The 21521-nt window shown below is 41.1% G+C and overlaps 2 protein-coding genes across 2 annotated transcripts; one reads left to right on the top strand and one right to left on the bottom strand.

Moving 5' to 3' along the window:
• Positions 1 to 1463: 1463 nt before the first annotated feature.
• Positions 1464 to 19399, bottom strand: LOC119647111 (histone-lysine N-methyltransferase eggless). Its single transcript, XM_038047890.1, has 17 exons — positions 18360 to 19399; positions 18176 to 18302; positions 13758 to 13904; positions 13497 to 13654; positions 13156 to 13405; positions 12964 to 13087; positions 8131 to 8333; positions 7900 to 8069; positions 7567 to 7800; positions 7155 to 7493; positions 6866 to 7033; positions 6665 to 6807; positions 6430 to 6607; positions 6247 to 6372; positions 2234 to 2466; positions 1939 to 2023; positions 1464 to 1882 (listed from the first exon to the last, which is right to left on the bottom strand). The coding sequence occupies exons 1-17, from the start codon at positions 19266 to 19268 to the stop codon at positions 1676 to 1678; spliced, it is 3801 nt and encodes a 1266-aa protein (XP_037903818.1). The 5' UTR covers positions 19269 to 19399; the 3' UTR covers positions 1464 to 1675.
• A 477-nt stretch (positions 19400 to 19876) lies between these two features.
• On the top strand, positions 19877 to 20855 carry LOC119647117 (survival of motor neuron-related-splicing factor 30). The gene has a single exon (XM_038047904.1). The coding sequence runs from the start codon at positions 19993 to 19995 to the stop codon at positions 20710 to 20712; it is 720 nt and encodes a 239-aa protein (XP_037903832.1). The 5' UTR covers positions 19877 to 19992; the 3' UTR covers positions 20713 to 20855.
• Positions 20856 to 21521: the final 666 nt, after the last annotated feature.

Genomic DNA, 21521 nt, shown 5'->3' with positions numbered 1-21521 from the left:
TGTTTGATGTTCGGAACCGCCTGGTCAAAACCCAACTAACCGGTTTCTAAGTCAAGAAAGCGAACCTTGCCGTAGACGTTAGCAACAGTCCGACACCCGATTCGCGTCTATTACTACCAGAGTAGAAAAGCAGTCTTGCGCTTCCTTTAGACTCAGAATGTACAGCTTATATCGACGGAATCTCATTCTAGTTGAAGAAAGCGGGCATTACTGAGGTTTTCAATATCGTTGTCGAAGAGCGTGCGCATATTCCAAAAACCCATGATAAGCCGCTTTTAGTCCTTATCCGAGGGATTGTTGACATTAACAGGAGAAAGAACGACTTGATATTTCGAGGGTAAATCTTTAGTTGTTTCAAACTGACCAGAACAAATTTTTTTCTTGATAGTGTAGAGTTTTACGATGGATGAAACTTGGATTCGTCACTTTCAGCTAGATACCAACAACAGTTGATTGCTTGTCACCGAGAAAATTCAAAAGCTGTGCGGGAAACGTTATAGCATTTTCCGTTTTTTGGGAGCTGGGGTTTTTTTTCAAGAAGACAGCTCACCTGTAACCATACCTCATTTAATAACTCGAGAAAGTTCCCTTCAAAGGAGCATTTCAATTTATATCCAATTCGTCGTAAATCTTTCTTCCTTTACTCGAGCCATCCGAGTTAGCGAATATTTCGGTTCACGGGCATAATCAAACAACTTACGCAGCATTATGGTTCTCATATTTTCCAACCCATGCATGATTAACACGATCTTACTCATAATGATTTATGAGCATTTTCGTACATAAAAACTAGTCAAGAGAAAATCCCAATGTGAGCTACTTAAAAATTTAGATTTTTGGAATCATCAATGGAATATAATATGGTTTGGGATTTCGTCTAGGGGCCCTTCGGTCACGCTGCTCCCAGGGCAGAGGTAAGGCAGCGTGTGATGAGTTGCCTCTGCCTTGGACGAAACCGCAGGTCATATTATTTTTGCAACTAAGGTACTTGCCTAAGAATGAGGAGTCCGTTGACCACAATCGTGGAAACAAGTTGCTTCCCAACTGGCCCGATCCACCAGCAAGTGGATGGCGCACTTAGAGCTTATCAACTCCCAAACAAAAATCGACTGACAAAAATGCTGTTAGATTTCTTGACAAAATAGATTTTAAACACTGTACGCGTCGTGACGATTAACGACTCCTAATATTCCGTTGAAGATTTGCCACGAATAAGCGACTGTTATTCGTGCGGGATAAATTGCTTTTCACTTGGTCTGATCCATCATCAAATGAATGCGGTCTTAGGCCTTTTGTGTCACACATGATAATTCTAGAATAGCCTAAGCAGCTAAAATCTTATTCCAAAATGGGACCAAGATATGTGGGGTTTGAAATATTTTGTTAGAAGTTGAATAATGATCTCATAAGAATCAAATATTTTTAACGGTTCCTTCTCTAAAACAAATTGAAACACGAAAAAATGTCAATCAAATATATCAGTTTTATTTTACTTATCGAACGAAAAACCTAACACACTGTTTCACAATAAATGTACTCTCATTGAAACATCATCTAGAAATATAAAATCATTTCAGAATCTACATTAAAACAACACGTCAATATCCTATACGATCTTACTATAAATAAGTCCATTGTGTTTCGCTGGAAACACTTAGCGCCTCATTTTCACCCTTTACAACAGCCGTCCACGACAATTAGGTGCACCACACTCGCAATACAACACTTTACCCGGCACAATACCGACTTCATAATTGTAATTCCATGTTAACTCCGTTCCAGCACGAATATGTGTCAAGGCAAAGAATGCTACCCATGGGAAACGTAAGTCATGCGTATCTACGAAAACGTTTTGGACGAAGAGATTCGGGGCGCAGGAATGCTGAAGTGAAAGAAAACGATAGTGAATATAGTAATAGCATAGTGGATAAAACTTACATTAAAATATCGCCCAATATTTCCAGTTTTCTTTGCATCCATGACATAGCAAAATTCATTTTTGCCAAAATATTTACGAATGGACCTGGAGGAAGCGAAAAAATATTTTTTTGTAAACATTAATTGGAACAGAATTGATATAAGTTGATCTAGATCAAATTTTATATGGCACAGAAATGGGACCCTATGTTAGGAATGTATTGTTCAGAAAATAGAAAGGAAGGAATAAATTATGTTTGACCTATTATACGATTTGAAAAGGCAACATTCAACTGAAGAATTCATTAATGTTTACTTGTATTTTGTATTCGTATTTGTTTGTTCTTCGTTCCCAAGCGAAGTATTCGGTTCAAAACTAATCACTTGTCGCTCTTGGCTATCTTCTGAGCCATCAACGCCATTCTTCTTTTTCTCTTCGTCACAGGTACCACGTCGTGTGCGTAGCCGCGTATTGATAGATCCATCTTTGTTATTAACACTACACTTAGACCGGAACTCTTCATCAGAGTCGGCGTCGGGATTGGGTTCCTGAAAAAGAAAGGATTGAAAATATTTGAAAAGGTAGAAGAATAATGCATTTCTAGGAAATTACAGACTTGAAATGACTAAAACGCTCTTTTGAACAGATTTATTCAGATAAATACCAACTGAAATGGGTAAGAAAAACATCCAGATTATCAAAAAAATTATCCAGGGACTTGATAATAATTGTTGCTAAGGATAAGATCTTCACAATCACCTGAAGAACGTTATTACAAAGACGACCACAAACATACTTGGCCCCAGCCTCAAAAAGAGTCGGAATGGCTGGTTTAACGATGAATGTAAGCTAGCAATGGAACGGAAGAATGCTGTTGAATTCTCAAAGGACGCGGGCACGTGCGGAGACTTATCATGAACTTCGGCGAGTGGAGAAATGACTTCACAGACGGAAAAAGGAAGCCTGGGAGAACCAACGGGTCTGTGAAATGGAAAAGTGCAGGGAGCAACGGCACTAGGCGCGGAAGTTTAACCAACAAGTCAACAGGATGAAGCCTTATATACCTAGATGCTCATCCTGTCGAGACAAACAGGGATTTCCGACAGAATAGGATATTGGAGCGATGGGTTGAGTACTTTGATGAGCTACTGAACAACCAGAACATCGGCGAGTTGGAAGTCCCGCCAACTGAAGACGACAGACAAATACTGCCACCACCAAGTATCGAAGAAACAGTCCGTGCAATTCATCGGCTTAAAACACATAAGTCGCCAGGATCCGATGGAATTACAGCCGAATTGGTTAAATATGGAGGCGACCAATTACACCAAATGGTTCATCAACTTGTGCTCAAGGCGTGGGAGAGTGAATCAATACCTGACGACTGGCAAAGAGGCATTATCTGTCTCATACATAGAAAGGGAGATATCAAACAGCGCAACAATTAAATCACGTTGCTGAGTACCATCTATAGATATTCTCCGCTATCTTGTTAGGCCGGATAGCCCCCATACGCCCAGAACATCATTGGTCCATACCAAAGAGGCTTCACTCCAGGCAAATCAGTAACAGATCAAATTTTCTCTCTGCGGCAAACGATGGAAAAATTGTTGGAATATGGACATCAGTTGTACCATCTCTTTATCGATTTTAAAGCCGCCTATGATAGCATAGCCAGAGTAAAACTGTACACGGCCATGAGAGAATTCGGTATCCCGACGAAATTGATAAGACTGACTAGGCTGATCCTGACTAATGTGCGAGGCCAGATAAAAGCAGAAAGATCACTCTCAAGATCGTTCGATATCAATAATGGGATGCCCTATCATGCATCCTTTTTAACCTGGCCCTGGAGAAAGTGGTCTGTGATGCTGAAGTAAATGCGAGGGATACGACCCTCTTTAAGTCCCCCCAACTACTGGGCTATGTTGACGATATCGACATCATCGGAGGAACGATCCGAGACGTACAAACTGCCTTCATTCAGATTGAGTAGACGGCGTGAGATCTTGGGGTGGACATCAATGAAGGCAAGAAAAAATATATGGTGGCAACGTCAGGCAATCAACCAACAACATCAAACCGCACTGGTCAAACGGGAAGAATAAAAATAGGAGACTACAACTTTGAGACCGTCGATAATTTCTCCTATTTAGGGACGAAAACCACAAGCAATAACAGCTACGACAATGAAATCTGCGCACGGTTCTTGGCTGCCAACAGAGCCTGTTTCAGCTTGCAAAAATTGCTCCGCTCGGAACGTCTCACAATAGTGTCCAAGCTCTTACTGTACTATGATCTTACCAGTCCTCATATATTCCTCGGAGACTTGGTTTCTTAGCAAAAAATATTGCGAACTCTTGGCCGCGTTCGAGAAAAAAAAGAGCGCGCCTATAAGGAAGCCCGCAAAACCTTGAAGCTCGGCATCCAACGGAGCAAGAGGGAATGCTTTAAGGAGCTCTGTTCGGAAGCGGAAGTAAACCCGTGGGGGAGCGCCTATAGCATCGTGATTGGGCGATTCAAAGGCTAATCATCTCTGCAGATTACGTGGGCTTCACTCTAGTTGAAAATTATCCTGGGGTAATTCCCCCAGCAATAGGAGGGCACAGACAGCTTCCAGCGACCTCTGAATGTGACGGTAATACCGTCAGCCACCAGCGACAAGATTTGCGCTAGAATAGGAGATAACAAAGCTCCGGGTCTGGATGGCGTGCCGAATAGGGCCCTTAAGCTTGGTATGAAATCTAGAGTGAACATGTTCGCTGAGTTTTTCGAAGCGTGCATGTCCGAGGGGATATTTCCTGCAACATGAAAGCGACAGAATTTAGTGCTACTGCCTAAGGCTGGCAAACCTCGAGGTGATGTGGTTTCCTTCAGACCTATTTGTCTTTCGGATACTTTGGGAAATATAATAGATTTCTCCCGATTGTTGAGGGCCAGGGAGACCCCTCTCCCTCCCCCTCCGTAAAGCCAGATCAACCATTGATGCCATCAAAATGGGTACTGGCTAGGCCGAAGGTGCAACCCACAGAAAGGGCAGTACTAGCAAATATTGCATGGTGGTGATCCTGGATGTGAGAAATGGAACCTCATACGGGAATCTTTGGCGAAGGTTGATATTCCCGCTTATCTTGCAGCTATTGTCAAAAGCTATTTACAACAACGAACACTGATGACGGACCCCAGAAGTACGTTGTCTCTGCGGGGGTGCCACAGGGCTCCGTACTGGGCCCACTGCTGTGGAACATCATGTACAACGATGTACTTAATCTTCCCCTTCCGGAGGAAGCCACGGTGGTGGACTACGTCGACGATATAGCGCTGGTTGTGGTCGCAAAGGGCCTGAAAGATGCTGAGTTATACTCATACGAAGCGATTAGTGCTTTTAAGGGTTGGCTACAGAGTTCTGGCCTGACACTTGCGGAGGAAAAAATGGAAGCGATTCTCATCACCAAGCGCCGTAAAAGAAATGTTGTCCGTATTCAAATTGGGAATCATATCATCACTTCTAAGTCTGGCATCAAAGACTTAAGAGTGGTAATAGACGGGAAGCTTAGCTATAAGCAACACGTGCAGTATTTTTATGACAAAGCATCCACTGCAAGTGTGGCCCTGACACGGATGATGCCGAACGTGGGAGGGCCACGGCATGCTTCCAGGTTGCTTATAGCTAGGGTAGACCCTGCTCTATGCAACTCCAGTTTGGGGAAAGGAATTGCAGGTTACATTAACCGCTAACAAACTGAGTTCAGTCTACAGAAGAGCAGCCCTAAGAGTGTGCTCGGCATTCAGAACTGTCTCAGAGGATGCACATTCGTCATCTCTGGAATGATGCCCATTGACAGATGAGATGACGAATATATACAATGCAAAGTCTATCTTTCCTTTATTGCAGACGAAGAACGCCGAAAGGTGGCAAGAGCATTGGGAACGCTCGGGGAAGGGTCGGTGGACACACAGGCTCATCCCTGCCATCAAGGAGTGGTTGGAGAGACGGCACAGTGAGATTAATTATAGTCTTACCCAGTTTCTCACGGTGCATGGAGGATACCAGTATCCGCTCAGGTTTAAACTAGATACTTCACCCGATTGTCCAAACTGCAGTGGAGTCCAAGAGGACCCAGAGCATGTAGCCTTCCACTGTCCAAGGTTTGTGGAGGAAAGGAAGAACCTAGAGGAGACTTCAGAAGAGATACTCGTACCAGAAAATCTGGATAGACTGGGTCATTTCAAATATCACCAATTCCTTCCCTAATTATTACTGCAAATTTATGAGACCAGAGAGAGAGCTTTGCATTACCCGCATCCCTTTGTATAGTAGAGCTTACCTCTATATCCTCGTCTTCACTTTCAATATCTTCTTGTACATCCGACTCGTATCCTTCTTTTAGTCGCTCCACCACTTCAATATAATCCAATTCAGCGAAGTACTCGTCACTGGCATTTACACCACCCTGAAATAAAAAAAATATAACTGTTGATTGTCTCAACGTATCACAATAAAAACAAACCTCATTAGCCTTTTGTTCAGTCAACAGATGCCCAGCATAGATACAAATGAACGTTCCTTTTGGAATATCATTCAGACACCGCAAGCCCCAACCACGATTCGAAGTCTTGAAAACTTGGAGTTTTACTTGAAGTGGATGCTGAACAACACGATTCACGCAATCTTTAGAACATTTACAGCTATGAAAATGATAATTAAATTAATTTTTGTTTATGTATGATTTAAGCTGTACGTACTTCACATTGCACTCATAAATACCAGTGGGCACTGGTTCCAAAAGTCTTTTGAATGAGTATCCAACATTCTCTGGTGGTGTATTTGGGTTTCCAAACCGAGCCCCTGCTTGGGTTAGTTGCCAACAGCTACATTTGGATTTATCCTGAAGAATATGAAGAGCGTAAAAATATATTTATTTTGAGTTGGCTCAAAGCTCTTACGAGGCAGTCATCTTCACAGTCACATCCAGCGAGGAATGCAGGATCAAGATTCATATTAACTCCTTCGGTTGGAATACGTTCAAGCGAATATTCGCAATGTGGTGGAATGGTGTTGTCGTAGTAGTTTATGCATGGAATAACCATGTTTTCAACTCCTAAAGATATATCCTGCAGTAAAAGAAGATTCAATAATCAAAGTAGAAAGCCAATGCTTTTTTGCAGTTCCACATCAGAATTTTAGAGGATTGCAAAAATTTGATCCAATTAGCAGGCTAATTGAAATACTTACCGGTTTTGTGATAATACTACTATCGATCACATACTCAGCCAAACAATGGATAGCACAATCGAAATCAAAATTGTCAACGTTCAAAACGTTTTTCGTCAAGCGCAAGTATCGATGTAATTCTTCCATGTTTCGTATTCGACGTCCGCATGGGGCTCGATACACCACCGACTTCTTCAATTTATTCTTGAAAATTTGCCTTTCCCAGCCAGACAAGAGAGGCTTCGCCAGCGGACTGTAGCTGTGTAAATTATGTGTGATGGTGTAAAGACAATTAGGATTGCACTCATGTGGAACAAATTGTTTTGGAGGTAAATTTTTCTTCGCAGTATAGTAAACGACCTGTTGAGGACGGTAAAAAACAATTAAGTTGAAAATAATGGGTTGAGGAAAATAATGTGTATGATATCGATACCTTTCCTTTTGGTCGATTGTCATCTTCTAAGAAAATAGTTGAATTGTTCAAATGTTTAACAAGAGGAGCTGAAGCTGAGGCTGAGGCTGAGGCAGCAGTAGCTGGTGGCTGAGTTTCTTGTCGTGAAGTGCTCTTTTTGGCTACAGCACGCGTTCCTTGCTTTTCGGCTGATTGCTGCGGTGTTGTATCATTGCGTGTTGTATCCTCATCATATCGAACGTATGGTTCGGTGCGCTGCAGTGAAAATCGTTAAAGATTGTGTTGAGATATTCTCTCATACATATAGAAAATAGCTGAAGTATTTTATACTGAGAATATCCCGTTGGTACTCACTCTGGGTATTGTAGCTGGAGCGGCTGCTGTTCCATTCGATTGCTTTTCCTTAAATAAGGGACCAAGTCGTGTGGATCCACGATATATCCATTCATAACGGTTTTGTCCTTCAAATTGCATTTGAACTAAACTGGCATCAACATCAACTACCTTGGCGTAAAGCCATTTACCTATTCATACATTGAAATTGAATAATATTTTCTGTCCCATGAAAATTTTGACAATAATTACCGTTTGATTCGGTTATCATACTCTGCCCCTTTTTCACTTGAACCATTGGTCGATGCTTTTGATATTGCGACAAATAATTATGGATGAACTCTCGAGATGCTGGATGAACATCTTCCCATACGTTTTCTGCTGTATGGCAGACGACTCGAACGTCTTTATGGTGCACGTACTGAGCGTAGCCATCATCGAAGAAGATTAAATATCTGGATGAAAAAAATGATCGTTTATGATCCGCTTAGTGCTTTAAAGTATTAAGAAAGTTACGAGAGAAAAGAGAATGGATTTTGGGTTATACAGAAATATATTTTTTAACAGTTCTGTTATTTTCATTTTATTCCCAAATAGGAGCAATTATGTTGTGAAAAGTATGTTTAGCAAATAACCACACTTTTGACTAGGATTTTTTAACGACGCACATATTTGCAATGACTGTGGGTTCTATTATATTTTGTTAATTCTAGTCATACAGTACCAAATCTGAAATTTGGAACTTCTCGCAGATATCAATCAATGCTAGCAAATATCCCCTAAATGGAGCATAGCGCGTTTATCATTCCCGATTTGACAAAATATGTTCTACCTCTCCCCAACCATACTCTTGAAAAGTTCCGTGAGGGGACCGTCAAGCCCGGCGGCTTTACTCTGTAAAGATAATTTCGCTTCTGTTTGGAGGATCGGTCCGTATCCACATATCACCCACAAGGAGTGGGACTTCATCGGATGATATGATACAGAATTGTGATGAAGTACTCCTTCCACCTCTGCAGATGTTCATCACCGTGAATGAGAAGCCTGTCATTAGCGTCCGTGGTAAACTCCTCACCATCTAAGGGCGTACGACTGCCTGCAAGCTCTTCCTGTTGCGATGTATTGTGGCGAAATCGTTGCTATTGCGGAGACTTCAGCTTCCAATGTCAGTGCAATGGTGGAATTATTATTATGGCGCATACTGTATTTTTTATGGTAACTCCCGGTCGCAGCCAACAACAGACCTCTCAACTCCATACGTTTATCGATCCGAAGTCACGTTTCCGTAGCCAGCTAGATCTTGTAACGTTCTCTTGAGATGTGGAAAACATCCTCATTCACGCCAGAGACGGGGTCAGTTTTGATGGCGGTTCAGTGCTCATCAATATTTTTGGGCGGTTTGTTTAAGGTTTCTGTCATTTTTGAAGTAAGAATATTTGCCCACTGCTAGTTGATTGGTTTGTTCGCGGGGACGATTCGTATTGAATTTGGGGTTGGTGCTCTCTCTCTCTCTCTCTCTCTCTTTTGTTGAATGTGTGTATCAAGGAAGATGCTGACATCGGGAGGGCAATACCTATATCTGCTGTGATGACGATATGGTCAACCTGATTAGAATTTCGTTCTTGGTCAAATCTTTCATTGTTGTTGTTACGGTCGTCAAGACCATGCCTCCTCATCATGTATTTGAGCGAGGTGTTAGCAGAGCCCATCTTTCCATTCAGTCACAATCGCAAGTTTACCTTTAGGAAGCCTTTCCTGAACTGCCTATAATTGCTAATAAAAAGTATTCTTCTCCACTATATGGGAAATTTTCATTGAGGCATAATATTACGCAATTGTGATGCTCTTTAACCTGGACCGGAATCTTGCAGTCAAAATCCTATAGGAAACCGGTTCCCAGTGAAGAGACAGCGCGCTGCAGTAATCGTTAGTAGCATTCCATCGGTTAGCAACATACCAATTTCGACTTTTTTTTGTTACCGAACGGCAACACGCAGGCACTGACCACATAGCTACGACCTTTGGCTATCGAAAGTGCTTTAAGAAGAGAAATCCCGAAAATTCGTACATCGATTATTCGTATTTCCGGCTAATTAATACAGATTGCCGAACCGCAGAGTCTTTTGCACTCCCGATAATTGGTAATCCCGATATTTTATATCAAATCAGTCCCTTAAGCAGACGAATTATCGGGATTCTACTGTCATTGGTTTCTGAAATGTGCGAATTCTCTTTGACAATGAAAGCAACCAAAATGCTCATTACCCCCAGCTGGACTTTTAGGGCTTGAATGAAGTGAGATGGTAGAATTGTGCAGAATACTCCTCTCCTATTTGCGGTACTGTGCTTCTGCGCTCCCGAAATCCTAGTGGAAGTAAGCGCGCTCTCATGATACGGAAGACGGTTTTTATAGAATCTTGATTGGGAGATTTCGGTCCAGGTTAAGAAGAAAAAAAGTTGTTATTTACCAACGAAGATTTCCGACATAGAGAAGCAGGGTTTCTATAAGAAACTATACGCAATTCAAAAGAGCTGAAGGTGAAATTATAATCGGCTGTGGCAGTATGTGACTGAATGATTTGATGACATTATTTTGGTGACCGCAAGAAAGATTCGAAGACTTCTATAACTTTCACCGCTTCGTCTTTGGCGGGACACTTTTCGAGCACATAGCCTGACATGTGGCATCCCCCGTCGGGGGTGAACATTTTTTTTTTAAATACCCGCAGAAACCGATTAAATGATCCAAGCAAAAAAATATTGCATGAAAATTTGTTTTTGTCCGCTACATACTCATTCATTTTCCTCGAAGTCAGCATGATTCTTATCAGTGTGCTTATTCTCTCCGGAAAACAAAGTAAAAAATAACAACGTTGAGTAGTTTTGGAAAGGGCTTCTAGCAAAGCTTAGAGTAAAATCTTCCATGTAAACTGCGATCATCCAAATGCTATACCATGTGAGTAATAAGGAGCGTAAAGTTCATAGTGTCAATGCGTTCGATAAACGCATCAAACTAGTATATCCTCACATAAATGATCACATTCTTAAATTTAACCATTGATTTCGCGAACATTTTATAACCGAAGCATATTGATCGTTAAAGTCAATATCCACTCCATAAATCGTTCACGAACTCCGTCGAGCGGAGAAGCGACTTCACAAACGAAAAAAGGAAGCCTTGGAGAACCAACAAGTCTGTGAACTAGAAAAGTACAGGGAGCAAACGCACCAGACGCGCAAGTTTTACCAACAAGCCAGTAGGATGAAGCCTTATACACCTCGATGCTCATCCTGCCGAGACAAAGAGGGAAATCTGATTTCCGACAGAATGGGCATATTGAACAACCAGAACATCGGCGAGTTGGAGGTCCCGCCAACTGAAGACGACGGACAAACACTGCCACCACCAAGTTTAGGAGAAACTGTCCGTGCAATTCATCAGCTAAAAAACCATAAGTCGCCAGGAGCCGATGGAATTACAGCCGAATTGGTTAAATATGGAGGCGACCAATTACACCAAGTGGTTCATCAACTTGTGCTCAAGGCGTGGGAGAGCGAATCAATGCCTGACGACTGGCAAAGAGGCATTATCTGCCTCATACATAAAAAGGGAGATATCAAACAGCGCAGCAATTAAAGAGGTATCACGTTGCTGAATACCATCTTTAGATATTCTCCGCTATCTTTCTAGGCCGGATAGCCCCCATACGCCCAGAACATCATTGATCCATACTAAAGAGGCTTCACTCTAGGCAAATCAGCAACAGATCAAATTTTCTCTCTGCGGCAAACGATGGAAAAATTGTTGGAATATGGACATCCGTTGTACCATCTGTTCATCGACTTTAAAGCCGCCTATGATAACATAGCCAGGGTAAAACTGTACACGGCCATGAGAGAATTTGGTATCCCGACGAAATTAATAAGACTGACTAGGCTGACCCTGACCAATGTGCGAGGCCAGATAAAAGAAGCAGGATCACTCTCAAGACCATTCGAAATCAACAACGGTCTACGACAAGGAGATGCCCTATCATGCGTCCTCTTTAACCTGGCCCTCGAGAAAGTGATCCGTGATGCTGAGGTAAATTTAAGAGGTACGATCCTCTTCAAGTCCACCCAACTACTGGCCTATGCTGACGATATCGACATCATGGGAAGAACAATCCGAGACGTACAAACTGCCTTCATCCAGATCGAGCAAGCGATTGGGGCGAGATCTTGGGCTGCATATCAATGAAAGCAAGACAAAATATATGGTGGCAACGTCAGCACCGAAGACGAATCAACCAACAACATCAAACCGCACTGGTCAAACGAGAAGAATAAAGATAGGAGAATACAACTTTGAAACCGTTGATAATTTCTCCTTTCTAGGGTCGAAAATCACAACCGATAACAGCTACGATGATGAAATCCGCGCACGGTTATTGTCAGGCAACAGAGCCTATTTCAACTTACAAAGACTGTTCCGCTCGAAACGTCTCACCATAGGGTCAAAACTCTTACTGTCCAAGACTATGATTTTGCCAGTCCTCATGTATTCCTCGGAAACTTGGATTCTTCGCAAGAAAAATTGCGAACTCTTGGCCGCGTTCGAGAGAAGAATCCTCCGAAGAATTTTTGGCCCCCTACATGAGGATGGACAATTCCGTAGCCTACACAATGACGAAATCTATGAGCGATACCATGACCGTCCGGTTGTAGATAAAATCTGGCTCAATAGGTTACGGTGGGCGGGTCACTTAATTCGTATGGATGAGGATGATCCCACCCGGAAGTCTATAAGGGCAATATCTATGGTAGAAAAAGAAGACGAGGCAAACCCTGCCTAAGATGGAGCGATGGCGTAGGTCAGGACGCCAGACAGCTTTTAGGGATATCGAATTGGTGGACCTCGGGGCTGAACCGGGATGTTTGGAGTTCCTTATTAAGACAGACCTAGACCGGATACCGGTTGTTGCGCCGTTGATGATGATGTTGTTCTTTACTCAAAAGCCGCATTATTTCCGCTTTGTTTAGTAGTACAGGACCCCATTATAAATTAAAAAGGGTTTCTCCAAAACGGGTAGGTGCATTACTTACCTGTATTTATTATAAGCTTGAAGTTGTTCCGCTATAATTCCAGGATAGAAGGCGTTTGGCGCAACGACTTCCTTGTTACTCCTGCTCAAAGTGGAGCCATCGAATAACGCAATGACTCGAGTTCCTATTAGAGTTAACGTAAAATAAATATTTTTAATCTTCATTGAAAATAGATCACCAAACAAACCGCACCTATTGAAAGTCGAACACTCGGTGGATCCCCATAAGCCATATGTTTCGCCGAAACGCACTTCACTGTTGGTACTTTTATACGCAGATATTTGACTTTATAATATTTCACGGATTTCTGACCAGATATGACAACATCCATTGTTTCAATTACACGGCATGGTAACCAACTGGCGATGGCTTTATTCCGCACCGCATAATAGGTTCCAACCATGTCGATATTTGGATATTTAAGCTCACCAAGAGGAGGAATCTTAAAACAAAAAATAGATTCGTAAACAAATGTAAAAGAGGAAGGAAGGGCAAGTTCGTAAGGAGAATATGAGGAAGCATTTGTGTTTTACCGTATACTCCGATTCTGAAGAGAATGGTCTTCCAGTATTTAAATCCAGTGCCGTTAATTCTTTGATCTTAATTTTCGGACATTGATAGAGAGTGGTATGCATTTTATCTGCGCTTTTTTGTAGTTGTTTTAAGGTTTCTGAAATCTCTTGGCATTCAACTAGAAAGCAAAAAGAAATAAAAGGTTTATGGTATAAGGAGATATTTTTTTATTGTGCTTTTTTCTTCGACAAAAGAGTAATACTTTTTTTATGATAACTTACTTTCTGTCTTGTTAATTTTCTCCATGAGAATGTTTTTTGACCAATTAACTTGATTTTTTATCTCCACTCTACTCAGAATATCACAAATCGTATCATCCAATTCTCGTTGAAGCATCTCAATCGTTTCACTTTCGAATTCCTGTTCATCTGTAAAGGGATATGTTAGAGTTTGATTTAGTCTTAATTACTAAATTAGTGGCTATTCAGTATCGAGTTCTTTGATGAAAACTACATGGAAAATTTGGCAAATGGCAGGTGTCTAAGAAAACATGAAAAAACAAACAAACTAAAACTCCTAAATTAATGTTAAATAAAGTTGTATGCAAGAAAGGAAAGAATATCATTAACGGGAAGCTTCTCATTCAAGTGGGAGAAGCATTTCAGAACGATTTTCAATCGTAAACATCTGGTGAAGATCCACCTTTTGAAGATGAAATCGTAAACCATTTCAACATCCGGATATGAGCTGAAGCGTAATCATCTGTTATAAATCCGTCCTAGGGATCCGATTTAATTATCACTCCGCGGAACTTTTCCTGGAAATTTTTACTATCTCTACAGCGCTGCTATTTTCACTTATTTAAGAATTCGGGAAAACGGCAGACATGAACGGTTTATTGTACTTCTTATATATTTGAGTGGACTTTCGTCCGATTTGTATTTAGCCCGTAATATTATGCATTTCAATCTATTCACTTCAGTATGATCCTGACATTCAATGTGTTGGATTGCAGTAAATTTACATAAAAGCTTCAGTCTTGACCTATTATAGCGTTAATAGCGCCATTTACACCAAACTTGGTAGTATTGTGTCTTATATCAATGTCGAAGTTATTGCCAGAAAAATAGTGACAAGCACTACTCAAGTCCTTTAGCATGGAAATCTAAATGCCGTGAAGTGAAAAACCTCTTCTGAAAACAGATGTATGAGAATTTGGATCGACTAGGAGTTCTACCAAGTGCACAGGATTTCTTAATGGTTTGATGACGTATGCAAATGGTATTGCTCTTCTTAAGGCTTTGTGTAAAAACCTTATTAAACTCAATTCACTGTCTGTCTGCCATCGCACTTTCCCCCAAAACGGCAAAATCGATCCTAATGAAATTCGGTGGACATATGAGCACTATGAAATCCCAAGCATATTTCTTTTATCGAATATGGTCATGTGGTTGAACTTTAAATTCTTATACAAGTGCAACCTCCCACGCGCTCTAAGTTCTTCAGATAGGCAAACACAAAACCTTGTATACCTGAAACGTTATCTGGTAGTCCTGCTGCACTGCATGAAAAGACCATCATTTTCGACTTTTTTAAAATTGTGCATGTTTTGGTTTAGCCAGTCTTTTATGTTATGTATGTTTTCCTTACTGAAATTTGTCAATTAGTAAAAGTTATATTTGTTAATTCATTTACGTAGATAAGGAACAAAAGGAGTGATAATATTATTCCTTGAAGTAGACCAAAAGCTTTTTTGCTCTTAAGGGTGCTTAGCGTTCAGAATATTCTAACCTATTGTATTCTATTTGACAGGTAACTTTTAAAGAGTCCTTATGTTTTCCCTTTTACTCCTATGTAGTTCATTTTTGTGTTTTGTGTGAAACAAAACCTTATTAGAATCGATTCGATGTTTGTCTGTCTGTCTGTCACAGCCGATTTATTCGGAAACGGCTGGACCGATCGTCACGAAAATTGGTAGGAGTATGGGATCTGCCTTTCCCTTTACATGCAGCAACTGACGCCATTTTGTGTTAAGTTTAAGGGGGGCTCCCCATACATGTGAAAGGAGGGTTCAAAATTTTTTTTCACAGAATGTAGCCATGTGGGGTAGCAAATGAAAGGTCTTAATTAGTACTTTTCGAAACTGGTTCAATATTTGATATTGGGTGAAACATAGGGGAGTGAGGGCTCAAAATATGACCATCAAAAAGTGTAACAGGTCTCGTTCTCAGAACCTATCCAACCAAAAATCTGAAAAAACATCGCAGTAGTGCATCTCCACGAAATCTAGGCCTCAAAATATATCCGGCTCCGATATCTGCACAAATAAAGTTAATAATAGTATATTTCCACATTTTAGATATTTACCCGGCACCCCCCTTATGTTCATCCAAGAAGTACAAAATTTGGCATGCGCATAATGAAGAACATAATACACAAGTCTGAAGAAAATCAAACTATTATTAACAAAGCTATAGGGGGTAAAACTTTATATTTTTTTGTGAATTTCGTGCACTCAACAACCTGCATGACGTCATCATCACATATCAATTCGTCAATACCACAACGAAGTAAGTTCGTATGAATTGGGTGGAAAATAATTATTTTGTTTTAGTTTTTTTATCATTTGTATATAAATATCAATTATTGAAACGGGACATGTGTGGATGTAGGTATATAGTATATGCGTGCTAATGGACTTTGTGGGTAGTGCCTAGTTCAGATAGATATAAGAAGTAAATCGGAAATATGGGTACGATCAATCTATAACCGTGTCTATATGTGTATAGTATTCGAAAATAGGCAGTTTGTTTGTTTAGCGTGAACGTAACATGTAATATGTACGTATGTCTCGTAGTTTTGTAGCTGTATACGGATAGAAAAATGTGAGTTGAAATTTCTTAGATAAGATGAACACAAAACCTTTATACCCGAAGCGCGAGCTTCCGGTATTCCGACTTGTTTTAAATAGAATGTGCTGACAAACAATATCAAAAGCCTTTGCAAAATTCATGAAAGCTGCCACCGGTTTATTGTTTTTGTCAATTTCTTTATAGAGGAACAAGGTCAACTCAAGTATGTCGTGTTCTGAAGTCGATGTAATGAGGCGATAATTATTAGAATTGGCTCCTGATCCATTTTAAAGGTTTTGTGTGAAACAAAACCTTATTAAAATCGATTCAATGTCTGTCTGTCAGTCTGTCACACCCGACTTACTCGGAAACGGCTAAACTCATTGTCACGAAATTGGATGAGAACATGTGGTTTGTATGCCCCTTTACATGCAGCGGGTGCTGGCATTTTGTGTTTAGTGTGTTACATGCGGAAGGGCGGTGCAAATTTTTTTACCAAATATGGTCATGCGGGGTATCATCGGTCATTCTGACCAACAGCTGAGCGCCCATTAAGGCTTTGTATTCAATGACGACGTTCTCCAGGCTGGTGGGGTAATACGGGAACGGGCTGAAACATCGGTATGGCACCCTCCAAGTTACCCTTCCCAGTCATAGGAACATATAGGAGAATGATCGAGCTGACTGATTAGTCACGCTAGTCTTTGTTCTTAGCAATTTCTCCAATTTCCACTGCCGACTGTTAGAAGCGGAATCTACTTGCACTACTTAGCAGCCGCTGACTTTAGGTGGCGAAGGATCACCATCTGCGACAAGTAATAATGGATTTGGCCCGCCTATAATAAAACCCGATCGCAAAATCTGTTGGGTCAGACGCGATTATAGCGGTCTGCACGGGGCACTAGCCTAAGAGAACCATGCCGTCGATTCAACATATCCCATAATTCGCACTGCCGAAGCTGCAGAGAGGAGGGAGATACCTTCAGGCACCTCTGTCGCGATTGTCCAACTCTAGCTAGAGCCAGGCCGCTCCCTGCTATCCTTTGAGGAACTCCAAGAGATCTCTACTTACAGAGTGAGAGAGCTACTATCCTTCGTGAATGCTACGGGTTGGCATCGAAGATCTAAGCCGGACTCTGCTCTCTTTGCTCTTACCACAGCAGTCAAAGTCTTGTACTCTGGCAACGGAGTTCCTCAATGCGCAGTTCAGTTACCTTAGAACGTATTGATCAGTTGGCGGAGGTGGCAGTGAATATATCACACATTAAGGGAGGGCGACGACTCCACTGCTGGGGACGTCGCGCTGTATTCAATGAGTGGGTTGAGCCAAGAACAGTAGTGCAAGTGTCTCGGGAAGTCAGCGATGCCCCAGAGGTGCGATTGATGCGTTTTGCAAGCAAATAAAGAGCAGCCACCTTGGAGAAGTTTTTTTAAATTCAGGGTTTTTCTAAATAAAATTCAACAAATATTAACCAAAGAGAAAAAATAAGAAGGCGTTGCAAGGTTGGGATATTAAAGCCTGCAAACAAGTAGTCATAAAAATGAAAACTCTGCCCCGTCTCTGTCGCTAGAAGCAATTCAGCATATATCGATATTTCGGGAAAAACTTGTTTTTTCCTTCAGTGCGGCTGTATATTTCTAGCGAACGAGACGGTGTTTAATCCCTTAAAAATTTTGGCTAGGCACACATTGATCATAAAAATGAAGCAAACTGATACTGAGAAAATATACTATCGCAATTCGGAGAGTCATGTCATGCATTTTCATTTTAGCCACTCTATCCTTCTCAGCTCCAGCCAACTAATGATAGTCGAAAGTGACTATCGTCGAATGATCGTTCACCTTACCTTTGGTTTTATCTGCACTTGAGGCATCCTCTTCGTCGCTACTATCTAAAATTTCAACGAAGTCTTGCCTTTTGGGAATATCCTGTTCCAACAATGGTTGATGAGCTTCAAGCGCCATAGCTAAAACCTGCAACAGTAAAGTAAGTTCCGACTTCTGTTACCTTGAGCGAGATCTAGTCTTTACCTCATATTTCTTTACAGCATTGTCGTAGCAATCGTTGCACACAAACTGAGTCTTGTTGGTCTTCCTTTGAATCTTGTAAAAATTCAAAGTGAAAAGCGGTGCCTTGAAGAACTTTTTCGCGACCCTCTGGCACTCATAGTTCACGCACTCCTTGTCGTAATAAATGCTCTCTTCGTCGTCGCTGGATACTACCGATTCCACTTTGGGTTCCAACTTAGTCTCAACTTTTGTCTCCGCGAAATCCATGGGGACAGATTTAGAGTCTTCACTGGAAATCGATTCAGGAGGCTCGGGAAGTTTTGGTTCTTGTAATTCCGGGGTTGGACGTTTTGCTTGCGGTGGAGCAACGTCTTCGTCGTCATCGTCCAGGAGTTCGATGACCCGTGGTGATTGTGGCTGAACACTTTCAACTACACCGGCCTTTGCCTTTGAATCATTGACAGATTCATTTTGAGAGGAAAGTGCTACGTCTGTTTCCATTGATTCTACTTGGGGGTGTGAGATGGTGCTTTGTTTTTCTTCCGTCTTAGACGAGGCAGATTCTTGTTGTTTTTGACTGTTAATTTCCTTAGATTTTTCATGATTTTCATTTTCTGTTGGCTTAGATTCCACTTCAACTGCAGTGATATCCGCGCTGTTTTTCGCATCAATAGTTTCGACCATTTCCACTTCTGACGAAGAGTCCAAATCCTCGGCTGTGCCCTTTTGTTTCTCCAGATTGGCACTTTCATCCTGGTCGTCCTGTAGGCTACTCGATCCATTCACGTTTTCTCTTTTTTCCTTTACGCCTGGACTGTTTAAATCGAGAGCTTCTGCAAGATTATCTGCTGCCGACAAAATGTTGTCGAGGTCGCCCAAGTTGTTAGAAACTTCCATTAGTTCCGCCGGTTTATCTTCAGCCGCTTCCATGTTTAATGACTTAACAAGGACTTGCAAAAAATTTTCGGATTGAGTAAAAGAATCGAAGAAACTAAGCAAACCCTATTCAATACTTTCGAGTTTTCGGCAGAGGAAACCACTATGGAAACAAGAATGCCGATTTTGACGTATTTTTAACGCCAAAACAACAGTGATGCTCAAAATGTTGCGTTGATAGATCAGTTAATGCCGTTTAAAAGCAGTTGGGTTTTCTCCACATTTTCGTTTTGACGGACAAAATTCCCTTCAAAATTTGATCTTGTTTGGCGGTTTGTGAATTATATTTTTTGATTCTAACCCTTTAATCGAAAGTGGAATACGAAATAGAGGGTATATATTTTCAAAACAGAATAGGCCCCATTTATATTACTATGGCTTTATCGTAACATCAAGATGGACAGTCACACTTGAGAAGTTTCATCCGTTCATTTGAAGAAATCAGTGCGACACTTTCTAAGCATTAATTTAAAAAAAAAACAATCTGAAAAATTCAGCCATTAAAGCCAACACAAATGTAAATTGTTCTTCCATAGTCTTTTTGATAATGTAAACAATTCAGAACGCACCCCAACTGTCAACCAGGGCTGCCCACAATTAACATTTAGTAGATTACTTTCGCAAGCGTCAAGTCGAAAGCTGTCATTGTCATTGTTTCTAGTGTGTTTAGTTGATAAAAGTAATTTAGTCGCTATAATTCCGTTGACACCACCTCGACATGGCTGATGACCTGCAAAACTATAAGCTTCAGTTGCAGCAAGTGGAAGCAGCTCTTCTAACGGATCCGGAAAACACTGAATTGCTGAAATTAAAGAAAGATCTTGAAGAGGTCATCGAATTGACACGCGATCTAATAAAAACTCAACTCGAGGAGCAGAAAAAGTCTTCATACATCGAGCCAGCAAGCACCACAGCGTATTACGATGAAATCGAAGCAGCACTGATAGCAGCGGAAAAACTAGTGGAGCCTTCTCGCGTTTGGAAAATCGGAGACAAGTGCCAGGCCAAGTGGACCGAGGATGGACAGTATTACGATGCCACAATCGAAGGGATCACAGCCTCAGGGGAAGTCAGTGTTATCTTTGAAGCCTATCAAAACCGCTCCACAACTACGCTGAAGGAGCTCAAGGAACGCGTTGTCCGCAATGAAGTTTTCCCATCGAATAAGCGACACAGACCCAACCAGAAGGAATACTTGAAGAAGCGGAAACAGAAGAAATTGCAGCGCTTCAAGGAGATCGAAGAGGAACGGGAGCAGGATAAGAATAAATGGTTAAATTTCACTATGAAGAACTCCAAAAAGGCAGGGATGAAGGTGAAAAGTATATTTGCATCGCCAGACAATGTCAATGGACGTGTGGGCATTGGAACTTGCGGAGTAGCTGGAAAACCAATGACTGAATTCACACACGGCGAGAAGTATCGGAAAGGCGTATAAGGGAATAGCGATCTAACTGAATATTAGTTAAACACAAGCTGCTCCTATTTGTAATAAGAAAATCATTTCGTTTTATGCTAATGTAACCGAGGATTATCTAAAAATGATCAATAAAAAATGGAATCCGTTTGATTGTAAGCACATGACTCTTTTTTATTTTCTATGCCCCCTAGCAATCTGCTTTAACATTTTAATACGTTTAGCGGTTTTTATTGCGACGCTTCCTTGTGTCCTGTGGCCGTGGTTCTCCTCAGATTTTCTGAAAAATGTACGTTTCTCAACGACTGCACTATTCCAACTCTAAAATGATCCATACCTCGACCTAGTGAAGGATAATGAAAGAAGTTTGGTAGTTTTCGGGTGACGATGTAGGACATGCTTCATATAGCGAAGTAGAATGAGTATCCGCGCAGAACACCATCAAGTTAATTGGAGCGCAATTTGCGATTTTAAGCAGATTGGCGAAATCTCGTTGGTATTCGTAAAAAATTGGCTTGCTCGACATCATCGTCTGCAAAAATGAAGCTATAAAATTATATGACTTTATTGTTATTCTTACATTTTGTTCGCTAATATACATAGACAAGAAAGACTCAATCATTCCTCCGACAAAAAAAAAACATTCGTTTCAGTGTCAATGTCTTCAATTTTTTTTTGAATTCCGCAAAGGGCGCGATAGAAAGTAAACAGTACGGGGAATAATAGGACTAATGGTTATAAGAATTGTAGGGGGGAGAAGTAAACAGAAGTCATCTGCATGATCGGAGTATTGAAATCAGTGAATGACTCCTTCCTTACTCTCCGAACAA

The sequence above is a fragment of the Hermetia illucens genome, chromosome 1 (assembly GCF_905115235.1).
Source record: "Hermetia illucens chromosome 1, iHerIll2.2.curated.20191125, whole genome shotgun sequence".
In the NCBI taxonomy this organism is placed as follows: Eukaryota; Metazoa; Arthropoda; class Insecta; order Diptera; family Stratiomyidae; genus Hermetia; species Hermetia illucens.
This window is presented reverse-complemented; position numbering and strand designations above follow the sequence as displayed.